General features: G+C 36.6%; 1 protein-coding gene and 1 long non-coding RNA gene across 2 annotated transcripts; both read left to right on the forward strand.

Annotated features, from left to right (window-relative positions):
• The first annotated feature begins 4,746 nt into the window (after positions 1-4,746).
• LOC147492330 (ubiquitin-conjugating enzyme E2 32-like) lies at positions 4,747-5,857 on the forward strand. Its single transcript, XM_086567474.1, has 4 exons — positions 4,747-4,815; positions 4,939-5,026; positions 5,380-5,543; positions 5,621-5,857. Exons 1-4 carry the CDS (start codon positions 4,747-4,749, stop codon positions 5,855-5,857), a joined length of 558 nt encoding a protein of 185 aa, XP_086423600.1.
• A 5,947-nt stretch (positions 5,858-11,804) lies between these two features.
• LOC147492331 (uncharacterized) lies at positions 11,805-12,552 on the forward strand. Its single transcript, XR_015200436.1, has 3 exons — positions 11,805-12,105; positions 12,325-12,367; positions 12,470-12,552. It is a non-coding gene; the product is annotated as an uncharacterized LOC147492331 (long non-coding RNA).
• Positions 12,553-15,531: the final 2,979 nt, after the last annotated feature.

Genomic DNA, 15,531 nt, shown 5'->3' on the forward strand with positions numbered 1-15,531 from the left:
ACCCCAGACTAGCAACTCTAAATGTTTTGCCTTGAAAACTTTCTTAAAGTTTTTGTACATATGCCTAAAGCAAAACCTGTGGGGATTGTTAGGGAACACACTTGACACAGCTTCAATTAACCCCTTTTGTCTGTCAGACACAAATGTCAACTTGTACATATGACAATCTAATCCATTCCTTTTCATTGTTTGTAAAAAATTAGTCAAACTCTCTTTCCCCTCAGATCTTGTGATATAGACTGCTATAGGAAACAAACCATTGTTCCCATCCAATGCTACCATGCTTAGACATTGTCCTCCATACTTACCCTTCAGAAAACACCCATCTAATCCAATAATGGGTCTACAAGCAGTCAAGAATCCTGACAAAGAAGCAGTAAAACACACACATACATCTTCAAACTGCAAGGTTTGATCATTTCTAGAACAAAAAGCAATTGACCCTGGATTACTTCTCATTATCTGATAAAAAATGGAGTACACACAATATATAAGTAATAATAACAATATATAAGTAACAATAACAATGTATAAGTAACACACATATAGAAAACAAACAATATATAAACACAGAAGCAACATTTAGGGTTTACCTGATCACATAACACAGGTACTAGTTTGTAACTCTCTGCAAAATCTCCATGAATCTGTTGCAAGCATGCATCTAATTCTTGCACTCCATGCAGTCCAGTAAGAGATTGCCACATGCTGCTTCTGCCTAATGTCATCAATGATGTTTTGTGGAGTACAAGTCCTGTGATGTACCTTCATATGTTCCAACATAACAGTGGCCACCCAAACTGCATCAGCCATTCTATTCTTGTGGTCTGTATCAGCAGCACATCTATGGTCATTGTTAAAGGTGCTCAATCTCATTGTAAAACCATCACTCTTCTTCTTCCTCCAGTAAGCCCTCCAGGGACACCCACTAGCCTCACAGATAGCTAGAATTCTGTATGACTCATTCACAACCATCCTACCCACAAATCTATTCTTAATGCAGTAATCCTTAATCTCCTGCCTCAATATTTTGATATTAGGCCACTCCATACCTCTTTCCCACTCATCTTCAACAATGTGTGGCCTAACATCATTGGCCTCAGTTCTATACACATCTACAGTCTCACCTTCATAGTTATAGTACTCTGCAGAACTTGGAATCATATACTCCAATTCATCTTCAGATGAGTGTGCACTGTGATACTCCTCTTCAGGTTCCAATTTTTCAACATTTGGAGGTGGAGGCTTTGCTGCTACTTTTCTCACAACAGGAACTTCAATACCTTCATCATCAACTAACTCATCTTCAGACAGACATTGTATGTGTTGACATCAAAGGTCCCCACATTAGACCAAAACGGGTCATCTTCATCAACAATGACACCCTTTCCTTTGACTTTTCTCCCACCCTTTCTCTTCTCAGTCCAGACTTGGCATACTTAGTTTGTTGTCTCTTTGCTGGTGTGGACTACTTCCTTTTTCCTTTCCTATCAACTTCTTCTTGCACAACTTCTTTTCCTTTTGTATTCAAAGCTTCAACTGTGGGGTCTTCAACTTCTACTTCAGGTATGGCTTCAGTCATGTCATAAACTTTATTTTCAACATAAACATCACAATATCCATCCAGATTGCTAACCAACTGTCTCCACATCTCTAATAAATCAGCATCAGTCACTACATGAACTACTTTACCACCAACAATGTAAGCCAGCTTGACCACTTCCATGTTGACATCCAACAATAAATCTTTCAAGTCTGATTGCATGTCCAACATATTTAGTTTATCACCATCTACATTCATCATCCAAACTTCCTTTTACCATTGAAATCTTTTTTGACAGTTTAACCTTCTACGAGGTGTCTTAAAGAAACCCCCATAGTGAATCAACAGGTTTCTCACTTCATCATCAGCCATGACTATACAGAATGAAGAAGAAAATCACTGTTAAACAACTATTTTAGAAGCAAACAAGTCTAAAAGCATTAATAAATCATGAATTTCAGTTGATTACCTTCGGATCTAAGACAAAGATGATGCCTTGCAGTTGATAACACCTTCAAGTTGATGAGGCTTGCACGGTTCTACTGAATAATGTATATAACTACATCACCTTTGACAAATTCAAATGCCTACAACTTTAAACATACAGTTCTATAAAAATAATTAAGTGTTGTTGTGATGTTCTAACAAGCACGCTCAAACACTAGATCAGTGATAACTCAAGCATGCTCAAACATTAGATCAGTGATAAATCCTCACAACAATGGAGTTTCTTCCCACTTAAAAAAATAGACTTGGCTCTTTATACAAGGTGATTGGACGTAAAACTGCAATTTAGTTTCGATCCATTGGATAGAATGCGCTGGATGACTCCACGTGTCTATCTACTTTGACTGAGAAGTAATTTCTTTGGTAATCTATTATGACCGTTGGATTACTTTCACAGGATGGCGACACGTGTTTCACAGTTCAAACTTTGGTAAATAGTTTGGTGGCAAAAGAGTAATTACAAGATCAGGGGTAGTTGGTGTCTTTTTCTTTGGATCAATTCTGACCTTTGATTTTTTCGTTGGAGATCGTGACACGTGTTTAATTTGACCTGGTGTGATGACTCAAAGTCATGGCTAAGGGTAGTTTGGTCTTTTCACTACAGTTGACTTTCGAGATAACAGTCAAGACTTGTTGACTTGGACGGCACGTGAAAAATGGGGTGACCCTAATATTTTTGAAAATGGGGGGGTATCCCTAGTTGGAACTAGTAATGGGGGGGGGGGGGGGGGGATAAGTCTACCTAACCCTATAATTGAAATATTGGTGAATATCATTAGTGTACGATATTTGGCCACCGCAAAACCCACCTTTTTTAGTTTGGTGGTGGTTTATTTCTTTTATGACTCGGCAATCTAGGTTCGTAGCTTTGATATTATTGCTGATTGATATTTGCCACTCACAGAACAAGTACTGATTTACATTTCAGTCTAAATCTGGAATGTAATGTTGCAAGATATAACTTTTATGACTGAAACTGTTGATAATATTGGATATTTCAATGTGGATTCAAGAAATTCAGAAAAAATCACAATATTCGCTATATTCTCTATGTCTCATCTGTCAGTCCAACTATTACTTTGAATTTAAAATCTAAAATATTTTAAAATCTGCACCCCTCAGCTAGAGTCCCGCAATAGTGTTTTAATATTTTTTTTTATGTATCTCTCAATCACTTCTCCACTTTTTATGACATTTTTGCCCCTATACTTTCTAGTTATTTACACTCTCAATCACTTCTCCACTTTTTATGATGTTTTTGCCCTTATTTTTTTTAATGTAAATTACAATATTACTTTTCTTTGCTTGAAGCAAAACGCACAGCGTGCATGCATCAATCTAGTAAGTTTTTAGTTACTTAGTAGTACTTACTCTTCTGCTTTTTTTCCAACATCAGTATCTAAAATTAAGTTTTATAAGTTACTCAGTAGTACACTTATATTTACACTATGCTTGAGATCGATTTTTGAAAAGGATAAAATGTCCCTTCTAAAACTTTATTCAAGATACTGATGTTGATAAATTTGTTGTCTAATTTGTTATACTCTTCATTCTCACTATATGCGGTTGAGTTTTTAACAACATACGATGTTTCATCTCCTAATCTAATTAAATCCACACAATTATTCAAATGCTGCAACACAATCGTGCCATCCTTGCTTCAATGCTCAATCATAACAATCAATGCTATAGTGGTAGTGGAATTGATTTCTAGAAAATTTACAACTAAGATGGACCACGGCGCCTCACAATATATATATCAACTTAACAAAATAGCTCGCTTTCCTGACTCGCGGCTGGGATTAATTTTGAGGGGGTATAAATCTACGGTCACAATTGCCTCACTGTCTCACGTGAGATCGCAATAAATCAAAATCTTAAATGTAAAACCCTTCGTATCCAAACCTTTCCTTCTCCGAAATTAGCATTTAATTGGACCTTGAAAAGCTTCGAAACCTCTAAGTGCCTTCGACCCTCTAAGTGCTTCGAAACCTTTTTGGTATATACCAGAAAGATTTTTACTTCTAAGATGAAAAAAAACAAAATCATACGTACCCCACTTCTATACACTACAAATCATCTCTTTCAGCTCAATGAACAAGACAGTCTTCTGCTTCTTCAGTACATTCTCTGCAATTGTTCAATTGCTCTTTTACATCAACTACTCTATACAAAAAATATCTTGGATCCTTAGAGGTTCAAATCAACTCGAGGTACTGAACAAAAAAAAAATTAACTCAAGTGCAAGATCTGAATGAAAGAAAATAAGTCAGGGGGCCACAACGGAAACATTATACATCACTGGAAGGCATGGTCTCGATAGGACAGAGTTTACATCTGATGGCAAGAGAATGAATATAGGTTCTCTACTGATGGCATGGCAGCCACAGCCAAAACGTCCTGCGAGTCAGCGTGAGATCTTGGTTCATAAATTTTTCATATTGTCATCTAATATTGTTTGAACCACTTCGAATGATCCCACCAATAAAGTTATTGGTAATGATAGTCTTTGCCTATCTAATATTGTTTGAATCATTTTTGAATGATCCCAAAGACTTCGGAATGATCCCACCAATAAAGTGATTGGTGATGATATCGTTTGCCGGCCTACAAGATTTGAAGTCATCAATCCGTTCTCTTGCTCGACCAATGGTTATGAACTGTCGTGGTTTTGTAGGATCCACTGGAAAGACCAAATGGCTACAACGCCATTTAATGTTAAGGCTGAACGCTTTGCAGTTATGGGTGATTACAGTTATCCTTTGGTCTCCCATCTTTCCAATTCCTCTCTCCAATAGATGGAAAACATCTCTTCCGATCAAGTACTTTTCTTATCTATTATATTGTGTGCTTATTTTTTTTTTTATGTTGATTTTTTATTTTTGCAGCCAAATGGCCGTTTTGAGACACAAACCAAGATCTGTCTTAGCATATCAAATTATCATCCCCACTTCATTTGGCAGCCATCATGGAGCGGTAAGCTTCATACAATGTGCATTTAATTGTTTTCCATCATTTGAAAGATTAAATTGGAGAGACTATTAATAGTTGACTCTCTTGCCATTAAGTTTTAGGTTCTTCCTTTTAGATGTGAAGTTTTACGAACATGGTGTAATTGATAATTTTCTGTTTGTCTTTTCTGTTATGGTTCTGTGTTAAACATAGACCTTTATAAAAGATAGATAACTGGAGTTGTTGTTCTGATTAATGTATATATGAAATACAAAGATGTTTGAGTTGGATAAAGAGTTCCAATTGAATGAGTATGTTACTGTCTTGCCAAAGTTTGACATGCTTTTCATATCCTGATCCACCACTTTTAATGGCAGTTCGAACAGCCTTCGTTGCATTGATTGCATTCATGCCCACAAATCCAAATGGTGCCTTGGGCTCACTGGATTACAAGAAAGAAGAAAGGCGCTGTTTGGTAATTAAATCGCGTGGGGCAGCACCAAAATTTGGAACGTCTGAACGCCAAAGACTAATTGATGAGGTATGTTTAAATTCTATACTTGAATCCCCCATAAACATCTTTTATAAGTTGTGACCTGTGTGCTTTTAACTTACTAGACTGCTTGCAGATTCACCAAGATTTGCCGAAAAGCAGTGCCCCCTAATTCCTCAACTTGTCGCACAAGAGTCATCGATGAACACCCAACCAATGCGAAGGTGAAGCACCTGTTGCTCCTCCTCGATGGTGATAACATAGCCACTCCCGACGAAAGCAGCCAAACCCCGGCCAAGACAGGATTGACGCTCGAGAGGTCCATGCCAATGCAGTCCTTTGAGTGTCGGTTTCGTCGTTGAATGTATCAAGACGGCGTCCCAAAGAATGAGCATGGTGAACAGCCGCAAAAGCCGAGGTCGAGTTTCAAAATAGTCGATGATCACTGTTCACATGGGCTGCGATAGGGCTCACAGTTGCAAGAAGACTGCATATAGTTCATTTGTTGTTGAGTAGATCATCGGGCATGTGTCTCACCGCTTGGAATCTCTTTGCACCGTCCTAACCAGCCACGCTCAAAGGTAAGATCCCTTGATCGACCACCTAATTTAATTTATTAAGTTCCTTCACTTCAGTGCATTTCTTTTATTTCTCTACTTACATTGTTTCCCCTCAACTTTTCATGATTATTTTTCTAATTATTTGCTTATATTGTTGCGTCGAATAGGAATTTAGGCCACTCTTTGTTACATAAAAGTTGTGGATTCGGCATTAATTAATTAAAGAGCTTAATTGTGAAATTAAGGAACCCTTCGATTAAGTTCTCCAAAGCTTTAATCGTGAAAATGAACAAAAGAACCCTTCATTCTCCAAAGCTCACAAAAACCCTTCGTTCTCCAAAGCTCGAAGTTCTCAACGAAGGGAAAAAAAAGGCGCATGATACAACGGTGGCTTTTGCAGGTCAACAAGTGATTTCTCTAGAAGGGCTTCATCAATAGTGGTATTTCTTTTTATTTTCAATTCCCAGACAATTGTTTATATCTTCGTACTTATTTTTCTCTCATCAATCAATTCCTCTAAATTAGCCATCTCCTAATCACTTGCAGAGACCATTATATCTTCATCAGTTCTCCTCCTCTCCAGTTGCAAGAAGGAAAACTACATCGGGTATGGTCTCTCTCATATTCTATCATTTTTACCCTTTCTTTTTTTGTTATTGTTTCTATGCAGTCAATTTATTCTATTGAGAAGATTGGAAACCAAACCTTGATCATACTGCTTTATGAAACTTTTTTTTTCTCCTCTCATCAATTTTGGGTTAACCTCATGTAGTTTTGACATTACAGATCAAATCAGAGTTTTTAATTAAAGTTAAGGTCTATTTGCATATGTAGTTTGATATTAGATATTTGCATTGGCTATTGTTTTAGGACACCGTACCACACCATGCAAAAAACAACTGTACCCTACTTTAACTAGACAACAAAAAGTATTATACTATTTTTTTTTCTATTCTTTTTTTTCAAACCCCATCTTCTTAGATGTCCTTTTCATTTAATTTATGTGCTACTTAAGGGCTTTGGTCAATTTTTATTTCTTTCTTCCTTCGTTCTTATTTTTTTCTTTATCATTTTTGGTTCCTTGGCGTTCATTCTTATTTTGTGACTCCTCATAGATGTATCTTTGGATCGATTGGAAGCGCATAATCGCCATAAAAGTCTAGGTGTCCCTTTAAGTGTGTTTTTCTCCCCTAGATTTGTTGTGTGTTCCGGCCAACTTTGTCTCCGTAAGCGTGTTTTATGGTTGTCATTACATTTTTTTCTGTTGAGTGCAGCGTGATATAGGGCACAAGATTCTTGAAATCGAGGTATACCGTAGACAAGGCAATTTTTTCCCCTTACTTTGTTATTAGTTTTAACAAATCAATCCTTTTCATGTGACATTGATGCCATCGAGATTCTTTTCTTCTTGGTTGGTGGTTACTACAAATCGGTTTCTTCCTCGCCCTTTTATTGTTGATGTTTGGTCCTTCGTGCGGGTGACACCACGCTTTTCCTGTTTGTTTTACCATATTTCTAACTTTGTGGACAAATTCTTTTACATTACGTTTCGATTCTATTAAAACTTTAGGGTAGCTATGGTTTCTTTCTCTTTACCTTTTAAGTCTAGGTGTCCCTTTGAGTGTGTTTTTTCCTCCTAGATTTGTTGTGTGTTTAGACAACTTTGTCTGTTAGCGTGTTTTACGGTTGTCATTACATTTTTCTGTTTACTACAGCGTTGAAGGGCACAAGATTCTTGAAATTGAGGTATACCGTAGACGGTGGAATTTTTTTTCCCTTGCTTTGTTATTAGTTTGAACAATTCAATCCTTTTCATGTGACATTGATGCCACAATGGATTCTTTTCTTCTTGGTTGGTGGTTACTACAAATCGGTTTCTTCTGCCTTTTTTTTTTGATGTTTGGTCCTTCGTATGGTGATACCACATTTTCCTGTTTGTTTTTTACCACATTTCTAACTTTGTGGACAAATTCTTTGTTAATGACATTTCGCGTAGTTGTTTTGGGACCTCCCCTTGGTATTTGGTAATGAAAGACAGTTTTTTAGCCTCTCGAATGTACCTATGATATTTCAAAAAAAAAAGGTCCATTTACAAATTATTAAAAAGGCTATCTAGAATAATTATTGCATACTGTTCTTTAACAGGTTTTTTGCGCAAGCAACACCCATAAGGATGTTGATATGCTTCCAACATTTATGCCATTGAAATGTAACAACCCAACATGTTGATTATTTTGTCATTTCTTAACGACCCTTTCAATTAGTCGGCTAAACACCGTTTCTGAGTGTGTAGTCCATACAAAATAGGCTACAAAGCTTAATAATTGGTAGATTTGTTTGGGTTTTGCTTGGTGGTATTTTCTAATTGAATTTCATCTAAATCTTCTCAAGATTTTCTTGGTAATTATACTAATATTGTATATACATTCCTGTTGAATTGAAATATTCTCCAACTACCCATGTCTACCACTTTGTTCTCTTTTAGCTTTTGATACCTTCCCCTCCTAAAAAAGAAAATTGTTAATCCATGTTGTTCCCTGGACTCTGTAATAAACTTAATTTCTTACTGCATAATTGTGTGTGTTAAGATTTAGCCCAATTTGGTAAATTTTTTTGGACCAATGAAAATCCCCTTCAAATATATGGATACACCCCTTTCTAAATTTGTTCCTTTTTTTTTTTGAAGTTGATGATTGACTGAGGTTATTGTGTATTTATATGTGAAGTGTTGAGAAGGATTGGTAAAGTAGGATGCATTTTTTTTTTTTTTTTTTTTAAAGCATTTTGTTAGTTGGTCAAGTATTGAACTTCCTCGAGTTGGAATAAGCTAAGATAAATGATTAATACATTCACAAAATATTTAACGATCATTTTTATTCGTCTTTTTTCTTTTCTTTTTTTTCTTCAAGATTGTTCTTCATAAAGCAGTTTTTGAGTTAACCGTACCACCATTGAAAGTGGCATTTTTGGTAAGATTTGGGTTCTTCTTTTTGGTCAAACTCATGTGTGCATATGATGTTGTCGTTTATACAAATGAAAATTAATTGGAAAGTATTTCTCAGCCCAATAGCCTCAATGTAATTTAATTGTTATATTTCTTTGAACTGTGTTTCCAAGGTTTCCCAAGAAGGAAGAAGATAGGTTGATTTTATGAGCAAATAATTCAATCGCGGGAGGGGTGTTTGCTGGTGTGTATGTTCTTTCTGGCGATGCTATGACTAATGTTATTCATTGCCAACATATTTGTTATAGTTTTAGTACTCATAGTGATGCATATTTCAACTAATATTTTGAGTGTGTACTGCCACTAGAAATATATCACACCAGTCTAGACACACCTTTGATAAACAACTTAAGGTCAATGTTGCGCTCTTCTTTGATAGATTAATTTTATTGATTAAGGATTTAAGGTTAAATGCTAAAATTAAGTTTACTGTTTTCTAATATGTGAAGCTTAGACGTTCAAAGTTCTTAATGTTGTTCATATACTTATTAACATGACTTAGTACCATATATTTGAAGTATTAAATCCGTATGCACATTAAAGAAAGAGTTCCTTGATTAAGAGTTGAACCTTCAAGACCTACTTGATCTGCCAGATTTTGAAAATGTCCAAATCCTACAGAGGCAATAGCTAGACGCTATTATCCTGACTAACTTGACTTAGAATATGTGCTTTAAGCTAATTCAATTTAGAATGTTAATTTACAATTAACCTAGGTGCCTAGCTTATGATACATTTCCCAAAGATAGGTTTCAAAGTAGATACTCTAAATAGCATTCATGTGAACTTTTTTGACCTAACACTATAGGTCACATCAATTAGTATTTTATATCAACTTAACAAAACAGCTCGGTTTATGACTCGCGTCTAGGATTCAATTTGAGGGGGTATAAATTGAGGGTTACCATGCCGCCACGTTGGATTATGAATTAATTAAATGTCTTAATTGTGAAAACCCTTTGTGTGCAAACCCTTGGTTATTTCCCAGTCTTAATTATGGAAACCGATCAAAGATAAATCTTTTGGTCTTCACAATCAACGAATTGGAAATAAAATAAACCCCCGCTCCTTCAAACCCTTTTAAGAGTAGAGTTAGGGTTATAAGCAATCATTTGTCTTTTTCTTCTTCTTCTTCACCAATGGCTTCGAAGAAGAAGGCTGCCGCAGCCTACTTCACTTCCTCGGCCGAATACTCCCACGGTGTAAGCTTTTTTTTTTTTCTTTTTCTTATCTTTGTGATGTTCAATGTTATTGCTAACGTTAGATGTATCTAATAATTGTATCAAGAATAACATTTTACCATAACTCTAGCATATGCTATAAAGTAAAATGATTCTCATACATTATATGTAGATTTGACAAAATTATGAGGAAAGAGATTCCTGCTAATGTGGTATCATTTCAATTTTCTTCTCGACACACTTTCTTACTAAAGATTTCTGCCTGTGTATGGTAATTGTGCATAACGCTTTCATAATAGCACTGTGGTTTCGACTTCTCCCATGCTTCAAATATTTTTCACGGCTCTCATTTGCAATGAACATGCCAATGTAGATACAAGATAACTGTGAATAAAGTTTTATCCTCATAAGACCACCGGATGTTACAAGTTAACAAGACTTAAGGGGAATTTGAGTTTATCTGAATAATGTTGTTCTTTTTAAATTGTTGATTTCTTAATGAAATTCCTCATAACATATTCTTACATGTTTCTTTTTTAGTATTAGAGTTTGAAAAATGTTATTATCCATGATAGATGATTTGTGTATGATGCACCCTTTACTATATTATATATTCCTCCTATGCTTAATGACCCGCTTAAGTTGTATATATATATTCCTTTGATAATTTTGGTGGAACTAATATATGTGTAAAATGCCCACCCTCTCTTTTTGGTATTACTAGCATTCTTATTGTCATTTGCTTTCTTGATCGATTTTTCTTCCAACAGATCTTTGCATTCAATAATATAAATCCCAAGCTCCCACTCATATCCTAATTATTCCGAAAGTTAGGGATGCCGACTTAACAAAACAACTCACTTTCCTGACTCGCGACTGGGATTCAATTTCAGGGGTATAAATCAAGGGTTACAATAGTGCCACCAAAGCGTGTGAGTTGGTTTGTACACTCTTTTCTTTAGTTTGTAGGAAATCGATTAACCACCTTCTTAACTATGAACTATGGTAAACTCATTAATTTATTCTATTTGTAGCTATCGTTCTCCCTACAGATTTTATGAGGATTCATTTATACCAATACCATCAATTACTATTTCAAAAAAAAAAAAAAAAAAAATCATGTCACAGCACACATACGTAGTGATAATATGCCTACAATTGATTCTTTCAGTTTGTTGATCATGTTGTTTCTTTCAGCGTGCTTCTCCATTTATAGTCATTCTACAACATTTGATAAGAGATGTAAAGGCTTTGTGGTTGGACGTCTTATCTTTCTTTCTTTCTTTTATTATTATTATTATTTTTATAATTAAATTTTATTTGACAATGAACACAACTCCTGACTTGCGGCAAGGATTCGTTTTCAGGGGGTATAAATCGAGGGTCACAATTGCCTCCACGTGAGATTAGGGATATAAATCAAATTCTTAAATGTGAAAACCCTTCGTATCCAAACCTTTCGTTCTCCGAGATTAGAATTTAATTGTGAAAAGCTTCACAACCTTTTGGGTTCTCCTTCCACCTCTCTTAGCTTCACCATCTCGTCGTATATACCGAACTCCTCTCTCCGATCCCCATATCGCTACTTCTTTCTCAGGTAATCTCCATCTCTCTCTGCGCTTTCAATTATATTCTCATGGCATCATATTTTTTTTACCATAATCTGAAGATTGAGATATTGAGATGTTTTTAACTGTTTAAATTAATATATTTTCATTCGGCGTTTCAGTGCAAATGATGTTTTCAAATAGGAATTTTTTCAGGAGTTTGTCTATTTTGTATTGTTTTCTATGAGTTTTATTGCATATTGTTATTAAACAGGTCATTGGTGCACTCTCTACCTTTCTTTCTCACATTGCACTCAGGTACTCTCTCTCTCTCTCTCTACTTTTTGTACTTCAAGCATGGCTTCTACCTATTGCAAGCAGATCTTACCAATGCTTTATTAAGTATTTCAAATTTTGTCCTATAGACCTAGATCCTTGAACAGCTCACTTGCTCTTTGGCCAGAAAGGTCAATTAGACGCGTTAACAATCCAATGTCCTCGGTGAGGTTTTGCTCAGAGTCTCATTTGCTCTTGCAGGAACTCCAAAGGGTAGAGAATGAAAATCCCTTGGGCAACAATGGTGAGCTTCTGTTTTGCCATAAATATGTAAAATTCTACACGTTCTATGCTAATGTTTTGTAACAATGAGTCTCTATGTAAAACGTAGTTTTTGCTGTATCAGGTCAACCATCAACAGAGCGACCGACACCTCAGATGCCAGAGAAAAGAATGTTACACGTTGTTCTTGAGATACTGCAGAGGTTAGTATTTATGAACATAAATCCTTGATTAATGAAACTCAAGGTAATACTTGGGCATAGCTCGCTCATGAGAGTATTCTACTTCTTGGATTCTTTTTTGGGAAAGACACGTGAGATCTTCACCGCACTTGATGATCCCCGTAGAGGTTTGTACTTGATTTATTTTCCCCCAATGTCAAAGTTCAATAATATTTATAGCGGACTTCTTGCTTTGGAAGGTTGAGGGATACTATGAGATTATTAAAGAGCCAATGGATTTCATGACTATGAAAGAAAAAAACAAAGCAAGGAGCTTACAAATCTCTTAGAATCAGTCTTAGTAGTCCACTTTCAAAGGCGGTTAACATAAATTCCAAGATCTTTACCCTATGCCTCGATTATTAGTCGAATCCCGCGGATATCTAATTAGTGAAACATGACTCGGTTTCCATATTTGAGTTTATGGGAGCATAGTTGGACTGTGATTGATTAATTATTTGAATACTTATAGCATGACGTTTTCTTGATATTTGAGAATGCGATGCTTTTCAATGCTCAAAACACCATCTTTTCTTCAAATCATCGCTTTGCTTTACTATTTAGTCTCAACAGTTCTTAGTCATATTTGACAAAGAATGTTGCCTAAAATACCTCGCTTACCTAAAATACCCGCTTACCTTTATTACTTAAAACATGCGATGAGTTTTTCGTGCTCAAACTATAGACTAACCGCTAAGGTGTGGTTCAACCCTCGAACGAAGCCCGAAACCTTGAGTACAATTCTTGACTAAAAAAAGACATGGCGAAAAGCCCAAATTTGAAACCGAAGTTTAAATTCTACATTGCAACCTCGAGCTTAATACAAGAGGTAGATCGAGTAGAATGACTTCCAATGTCGCATCAAACGGTAAGCCACATTCTTGATATGGTGATTCAAATTTCATCCATGCATATGCTTAAAATTTATCCACGCTAACACTTCAAGCACGCCTTATATACTGTTTACTAACTCAAAGTTATATTTGTATAGAAGACTTGTCGCTAAAATTTTGGCACAACGTATTTTTTTTTGTCACTCTATGACTATCAAAGATCCGCCCTCGGTAGACTCCTAGAGAAAAAGTATGTATAGTAATTAGTATGTAGGGTGCAAGTTGAACCATCCAACCGATATTATATCAAATGTAAAAATACCTTTTTTTGTTTTTATGTAATCAATGTAATATACTAAAATGCCGTTAGATTTGTTATATAAATTTGACCATGGGATTTTCTATTTTCTATTCTTTTCCTTTACTTTTTCCGTGAACTAGAGAAGGACAACCGCTGCTCAAGTTACGTGCCTTTTAAATCTTTCCTAAATGAAACCGAAGTCATTAATTTCAAAGGAAGCCACTTGCTCCAAATCTATTGCGCGTAAGTCTTCTTTTTATCATCGCGGAAAAAAATTTAGTTCCTAAAAGTTTATGGTGATTACATTCTTGAGACTCTACAGATTGACAAAGGAAGGATGGGCGGCTATGGATACAAGGAGAGCCTCAAGCGGTTTGTGGAAGGTCCGGGTCCGACCTAACAAGGTTGCTCAACAAAAAAATTCAGGAATGTATAATTCCACCCCTAACACCGACTTTCAAGCAACACATCACAAGGTCATACGCCCTCAACCTACAACAGATTTGAACTTTTCGGGTGATGATGGGCAGTTGAATCGACGACGGATGCCAACAAGCCCGATGCTCGGTATCGCATGCAAAGTTAGCTTCTTAGGCAAGGCCTCTGAATTGAGTGCTTCCTCCGAGAGAAGATCACATCTCGATCAACTTCGTTGCCTTTTCTAGCTACAAGAACATCGAAAGTACCGGCCCAAGGTCTCAGCTCTTCTATCCGTGCCAAGAGCTATGGAGTCGTTTTGGCTCGGCAGGCAAGTAGCTCTATTCAGAAAGGGAGACCAACCAGCTCTATCCAGGTACCCCCGCCCCTTTGGTTGCTTATAGGTTGAGAGTGGTCCCTCTATTTGAAACCGCCGAGGACTTGAGAGGAGCCGGTTCGATCGAAAAGTTGTTAGCAATTGATTGTTATCGGGAGCACATCATAAAAACCACAATGGACAACAAGAGGTAATGCGATCATAAATAAATGGGATAATTTTGTCTAGGCCATATGAAACTTCAGAACTCCACCGGGTTATTGTGGGACAGGTAATGGTTGGGTACTCAGATTCGAAAAGATGTTGACCGCTTCACCGCAGTGGGAACCGTACAAAGCCCAAGAGGACGCCAGGGCTACCTGCAATGAGTATGGCATCAAAGTAACACTATTCCATGGACGGGAGGAAGTATTGGACGTGGTGGTGGACCCATCGATCTTGCCATTCAGTCCCAACCACCGGTTCTCAGAATGGTAGTAGGTCCATCATGCGCAGTTGCAGAACTTGGATACTACTAGATAATTCTTTTGCTAGCTAACGCTCAAGAATAGCACAGTCTTACCTTTTTCAAAATCGCTTCGCTCATGGTTATTTCATCCTCTTGAATCTATATATAAAAGTCTATAGTAATCGTCAAATGGTTTTTCCACCAACGTTACACTTTTCATTAGAACACGCTCAATTAGAAATTCCAGAACCTTTGTTTAAACATATCTTTTGTCCGACTCGGTTATAGCCTCCAATCCCCTAGAGAAGAAAAATTGGTGTAACTTTATGGAAGAAATTTCCAAATTCAGTTGCAACAATTATCGGAGTATTGTATATATGACAACCCGGACTTTCTTGCCTACTTTAACTAGGTTACGCCACAAGTCGAGCTTGGTTTCCTCAACATAGGAAGCGCACCCCGAAACGGCAAGAATTTCAACAGAATCGGACATCTTCGCAAGCAATACCATGGGTATTTGCATGGACACGCATAATATTTGTTCTCCCCGCTTGGCTTGGTGTTGGTGCCGGCCTAAAAGGGGTGCATGCTGGCGGGGATATACCAAGATTTGCAAGCAATGTACAAAG

Source organism: Coptis chinensis, chromosome 6 (assembly GCF_015680905.1).
Source record: "Coptis chinensis isolate HL-2020 chromosome 6, ASM1568090v1, whole genome shotgun sequence".
Taxonomy (NCBI): Eukaryota; Viridiplantae; Streptophyta; class Magnoliopsida; order Ranunculales; family Ranunculaceae; genus Coptis; species Coptis chinensis.

What these genes read in the sequence shown, in the direction of transcription:
- LOC147492330 (XM_086567474.1), top strand. Translation starts at nt 4,747, where the DNA reads ATGGCTACAACGCCATTTAATGTTAAGGCTGAACGCTTTGCAGTTATG. An exon ending in TTGGCAGCCATCATGGAGCG is followed by an intron (nt 5,027 to 5,379) that starts GTAAGCTTCATA and finishes TTTTAATGGCAG; the next exon opens with TTCGAACAGCCTTCGTTGCA. An exon ending in GCCAAAGACTAATTGATGAG is followed by an intron (nt 5,544 to 5,620) that starts GTATGTTTAAAT and finishes TTAACTTACTAG; the next exon opens with ACTGCTTGCAGATTCACCAA.